The 6,304-nt window shown below is 36.3% G+C and overlaps 1 protein-coding gene across 3 annotated transcripts in view; it reads left to right on the forward strand.

The window, feature by feature from the left end:
* Window positions 349–6,304, forward strand: part of LOC105171938 (AP3-complex subunit beta-A) — a 17,823-nt gene continuing 11,867 nt past the window's right edge. For 2 of the 3 annotated variants that reach the window (XM_011093210.2, XM_011093212.2), the window contains exons 1-5: window positions 349–775; window positions 975–1,051; window positions 1,212–1,461; window positions 4,535–5,161; window positions 5,883–6,056. In XM_011093210.2, the coding sequence (XP_011091512.1) occupies window positions 560–775; window positions 975–1,051; window positions 1,212–1,461; window positions 4,535–5,161; window positions 5,883–6,056 (1,344 nt within the window). In that variant the 5' untranslated portion in view covers window positions 349–559. Of the gene's footprint in view, window positions 776–971; window positions 1,111–1,211; window positions 1,462–4,534; window positions 5,162–5,882; window positions 6,057–6,304 lie in introns of those variants that run through there. The other variant, XM_011093213.2, reaches the window with a different exon arrangement.

A 6,304-nucleotide genomic window follows, 5' to 3' on the forward strand; every position in this document is an offset into this window, starting at 1 on the left:
TTTGAAGAGCAATTATCTAGAAAATACTTTTAATTAAGAGTGATACTCTAGAGAAATGTCTTAAGAAGACTATTTTTTTTAGTAAAAGAGATGAACTATTAATTTTTAAATAAATCGATTACGATTATCAATATCAAATATTTATATCTAACAACTACTGACGACTATAATAATTATATATTAATCATCAATATCAAATAATTGTATCTAATCAACAATTATTATTAAACAACAACTACTATTAAAATAATAACATCCCACGTGTTGGTGGAGTTCAAATTCATGACTGAACTAGGGGGCTTCTAAGAAGACCATTTTGGATTGGTTGGTTTGATAAGGGACCATATTGAAATAAATCGAAACTAAGGCTCCCCATTACCGAAATTAACAAACATCAGGGTGTACATTGATGTATCTTAGAAACAAAAGGACCATATATGGAAATCTAGAGCCCACGACAGTAGTAATCCAACCCCGTCACTCCCCCGCCCCTATTCCCGTAGAATTCCGATCGGATTCCGAACAGGAATTTTATTGAGAGCAGAACCCAGAAACAAAAATGTTGACCCAATTTGGGGCGACGGCGGACTCTTTGAGCAAGGCTTCGACGATGATGTTCCGGATCGGCACCGACGCTCATCTCTACGACGATCCGGATGATGTCAGCATCGCGCCACTCCTTGATAGCAAGTTCGACTCCGAGAAATGCGAAGCCCTCAAGCGTCTCCTCGCGCTTATTGCTCAGGGGTTCGACGTGTCTAGTTACTTTCCTCAGGTTAGCTGCCTTCCAATTTAGTTGAATAACTTGGGCTGATGTGGGAATGAGGATTAATAGAGTTTTTGTTCAATTGATGATATCAAATCAATGACATTGTTGGTGTGTTTTTGTGCTTTAGGATTTCGTTATTTGATTAGTTTTGACTCTTCTGAAGTTTACACGTTAGGTTATATCGGTTGTTTTTGATGGATCACAGGTGGTGAAGAATGTGGCATCACAGTCACTGGAAGTAAAGAAGCTTGTTTACTTGTACCTGCTGCATTATGCTGAAAAGTATGCCACAGGACAGTAGTTTATGAGTTGACTTTGCTGGTTTCCAAATTATTCAATAGGTTAAAACTTACTAAAAGAAATAACTATAATTTATTCCTGGAATTATTGCTTTTAGCTGAGACATGTATCACTTGAATGACAAAGATTTTCTGTTTCCTAGGCGACCGAATGAAACATTGCTGTCAATAAATTGTTTTCAAAAGGATTTAGGGGATCCGAACCCTTTGGTGAGGGCATGGGCGCTCAGAACCATGGCAGGGATTCGGCTCCATGTTATTGCACCCCTTGTTTTGGTGGCTGTGGGAAAATGTGCTCGAGATCCCTCCATATATGTTAGGAAATGTGCTGCAACCGCGCTGCCCAAGTTGCACGATTTGTGTTTGGAGGAACAGACAGCTGCAATTGAAGAGGTCAGTTTAGTAGTTCCAAGTCTATTTCAAGTCTATCTTTTTCATGAAATCATTTTTCGTTTTTCTTATTCTAGAAGTATTCAACAATCATATAAGTTGTACATACTTAACTGAAGATATGCCAGCTGATAAGGTGTTAGAAATGAACGATGATAATAATCTCCTCAGTGAACTTGCCTTTCAAGGATAAAGCTAGAGTATGAGTTTTACAGTCTATTTCAAGGTAGATATAGGTTCAGGTGGATGCTCTAGTATACCCCATCTAAACCCATGAAGTAAATTAAATGATTAATGCGAGATGACCAATGGGCTTACTTCCTTTGAGTTGCCATGATCCACCAAGTTCAGAAGATGTGTCTTTGAAAAGTTCATTCATGACATCATGTGAAACATGGTTAAACAAAGTTGAAGAATATTAGCCAAGAATTCTTCACAAGCAAACTGTTCTATTTGGTGTCAGTTTTATGTCAATATTCTTATACAAACTCAAGACTTGTCTGAAAGAGTGCTCAATAAATAAGAATTGAGACTTATAGATGGACTGGAATTTTGCTCTTGCATGGTCTTTGCTCCTGCCGGGGACATATTGTGGTGAAAACATGCAAAAAATTAGAAAAAGAAAACTCAAAAAGTTTAACTAGAGTGTAAGTATGAGTAGAAATAGTAACAACAAATGGAGAAAAAGATCCAAGTCAAAATTCCTTTTGCTGTGATTTCTTAAACCCACTTGCCAGCATACATCAATTGCCATCAAGATTTTTACTTCAAAAGTCTTCTGGAGCTCCTTCAAGTTACTTCATCCACTTTGCCTTCTCAAATGTACTAGTGAAAGTGTTGGCTGTATATGTTCTTTACATTATAGTTGCCTTTTAAATAAATTCTTTTTGATGCGCAGTGCATTTGATTAGCTTACGACTATTGACATGAAGAAAGGTAGGTAAAGGATTTATATTAGGACCATGGAGGAGTATTCTTTGAAGTGCTGAATTCCCATGCAGAAATGCATTGCATAAGAATTTTGTATATGGGAATATGCTACTAAAAATATTATTTTAAGTGGAAACCAATGCTAGAAACCAGAAATATTGTGATGACAAATATGGTGGAGAGAATTACACGTAATGGTGGAAAAGGTGTGAGGAGTATTAACTATAAAAAGAAGCAAAAAAGTTGATAACATCAAAGCCGGTGAAGTAATTTTTGCTAGATGATTCTTGATGAACTTGTAGCAGTTACTTAGTGATCTGTGGCAAAGGAGAGACGAGTCTTCGGTATTATATATTCAAGTTCTACAATTTGGCAATTTGTGTGTGACTTAATTACATTGATGAGTAGTTAGTCTATAGTTAGCTTCTTTTTATGTTGCTGTATCATCCCAGATTCATGTTACAATTAGTATGGATGCTCTTGCTGGATACCACAAGATTTAGATTCTATATTTCCCGCTGAGTGGATATGCTATCTAACATAGCCATTTTATCGTTCGAGTGCTTGAGATGCAGTTTATATTGCTGAACTATTCTTGCAGAGAAGATTACTTAGTTTATGCATTGATATGTGAATCAATCAGACAATTTTGGCATGATTTAGAGATGAAATTGCGTCCACTTGATATGCTTGAGCATGCTATCAACAAATTGAAGGAGAAACTGAAGCATATTATTGAAGTTTTTGTCAATTACTTGTGCTACAGTGTTGTTGATGATTTACATAGATGGGAGAATTAAGAATGACTAAGCTGAACTGGCTATAACAATCTGAACCAGATCATGAGAAGACTCCTCTAAGAAAGCTACCTAAGGTCATAAATCCAAGATATATTTTCTTACATTGCCTTAAGATAAATGAGCAAGAAACACGCTGAGACTGATGCTGTGCTGATCTTGAAGATACAGAATGAAGAGAGTTTTCAGTTAAAAACAAGTGATTAGAAGCCAAGAAAATCAATATCATCACTACTAGTTATATTGTTTATCCTGTTTATCCTGATAACGGGTTCATGATGGCCATCAGTTGTATCCTGTTATCCTGTCACAACTGAGTTATCCTCTGTCCTGATGGTTGTCAGTTTTATCATCTGTCTCATCATGGCCATCATTTGTGTCATCAATTCTAAGCAAAAGTTGTATGAATTTTGTGATTCTGATGCAACAAGTTGAATAGCAATCAGAAAGTGAGTGGAGCAACTAGTTGCCTAGGAGCCAAAATATGTGATATAATATGTGATTGACATAAACAGGTTTGTTCTAGAAGAATTAGCATGTCTCATCATTTCCTAGTTAAAATCTTTGAAAAGCCTTCATAAGAAAACACTTGCATTCAAAAGGAAAACCTCACTACAAAAGATCCTTTCATTTGTATCCAACCCATCAGTTTCACTTTCTTGTCAGGAGCGAGTTATCTTCTATCCTGGGGGAACCGATGTTCCAACCATTATCATGGCCAACTGTTGCTTGCTTCTACTTTTTATATTGTTTATCCTTATAGCAGGCTTTCTCTCTTTTCTTTAGAACAAAAGGTTTTACAATTTGGATTTATTGGTTGTTTTCATGTTGCTACTAAAATTTAAATAGACACATTTTTTCTTGACATTGCATTATTTTGAATTCCTTCTGACTGTCAATTTTTAATATTCTGTTTTACTACATTGATGAACTGAATATTTGTGGATCCACATATAAAGTTAGGAATTTTTTTAAACTGAAACTGAAATCTTAACATTTGATGAGTCAGATGTTGACGAGAGATTTAGCACACTTCTAATCACGATCGAGCTAAACCTGTGAATAAATCCATATTCTGCAGTCCAGCATCTTCCACCCAACTGATTTTCAGAATTCCTAAACTTCAAATTTTAACTAGTCTTAGAAGTTAAACATGCTTGCTAGAAGTGAAGTGCATTGTGTTATCTTGCACAAGCATGCATTCTGCTTTTTAGAATATGGTTTTGGTGAAGTTTGAGTCATTTTTGATTTGCTGGTTTCCCTCTTTTTCTGGATAGAAGCTCATTGCATTCTCCTTGTATTTGTTTTACATAGTTGGTAATTGCTAATTTACTATTTGTATCTTGCAGCTTGTCGGAATGTTGTTGAAAGACAACTCTCCTGGAGTAGTTGGTGCTGCTGCAGCTGCTTTTGCTTCCATATGTCCCTCTAATTTCTCTGTGATTGGCAGGAATTACAAAAAATTATGCAAGACTCTTCCTGATGTGGAAGAATGGGGTCAGATTGTCTTGATTGGGATTCTGCTACGATATGTAATTGCAAAACATGGGCTAGTCAGAGAATCCCTAATGTTAACCTCCGATCCTTTGGTGAAGCATAATTCAGAAGGGGAAGATTTGGAACCTCATGTTGCTATGAGAAAGCCCCTTCATGAAACCAGCTTTGACATATGTACTGAGATTGCAGATATGGTCTCCCGGAGTTACCTTGAAGGACCTGATAAGCATTTGTCTCAGTTGGGTCATGTAAATCGAGATTCTCTTAGATTGGATGGCTCATGCGTTACATCTGCCAAAAGCAATGATGATGTGAAGATTTTGTTGCAGTGTACATCACCATTATTATGGAGTTATAATAGTGCTGTAGTGCTGGCTGCTGCTGGTGTTCACTGGATTATGGCGCCAAAGGAGGATGTTCTAAAGATTGTTAAGCCCTTATTATTTCTCCTTAGGTCATCTAGTTCCTCAAAATATGTGGTACTTCCTAAAGCTACATTCATAGAGCCTTCTCTAGTTCAGTTAGTATTCTCATTATTTAGTGATTATGCTAGACATTTTGATTCTCTTGCACAAAAAGTTATATTTCATATTCCTCTTGTTTTTATTAGTGATGTATATATGAAATACAACTGCAATGAGCTTAGTGATAAACTATTGGGCTATGCTAGAAAGGAGTCCTTTTATATGATAGTGTTCCAGTTTTAGTTCTCTGTAATATTATAGTTGGTTTTTGTAGTTTCATTTCATGCCAGGATGATGGAGTCCTGCATGTATAAAGTGTTAACTTCAGTGTCAACCAGTTGAGAAAGTTAATTGTGCATAGTGGTTATAATTTTTAAAGGTTACTAACTTTATTAAACAGGAAATACTCCTTAAATTGGAGCTGCTGCTGATGCGTTTTTATATTGTGTGTTTCATAGGCTACAAAGGCTCTCTTGATGATCTTTCTCTTGTACCTTTAGGCTATTATCATGGTGGCTTTCCCTTTTCATGAAACTTGGACATCTTACTGTGCAGTGTCATAATTTGAAATAGTTGTTCTGTCTGTTGAAGCCTTCAGCAGAAGATCAGTGTTACCCCAAAAGATATATGTGGTGGCAGCTATAACATATGTCTTTCTTAAGATGTAGATCTACATCAGTTTCCAATCTTTTATGGTTTTTCTTTAGTTGACCTTTATACAATTTTTCATGTGCAGGTCCTTTGCAACATTCAGGTCTTTGCCAAAGCAATGCCATCTCTGTTTTGTCCATATTATGAAGATTTCTTCATCAACTCTTTGGATTCGTATCAAATAAAAGCTCTGAAGCTTGAAATACTTTCCTCTATAGCAACATACTCTTCAATTTCCTCAATTCTTCTGGAGTTTCAGGTACTTGCATTTAATAGTTTGTTTATCCTTGAATTCTGAAAAAAACTTAGATAATTTGATTGCTTGGGCACCAAGGTACTCCTCAGTTGCAAGGCTGAGACTTGACTGCTTTTCTAGCCAAAACCATTTAGTAAATCAAGCTATAAGTCAGTCCAATATGTAAGAAATCACTCGCTTATGTTGCTGAAAGAATCATGATTTGCGGCATGGCTGCAGCAGCTTTCTTCTGCAAGGTGGAGAGGATGCGG

This window comes from Sesamum indicum, linkage group LG10 (assembly GCF_000512975.1).
Source record: "Sesamum indicum cultivar Zhongzhi No. 13 linkage group LG10, S_indicum_v1.0, whole genome shotgun sequence".
NCBI lineage: Eukaryota > Viridiplantae > Streptophyta > Magnoliopsida > Lamiales > Pedaliaceae > Sesamum > Sesamum indicum.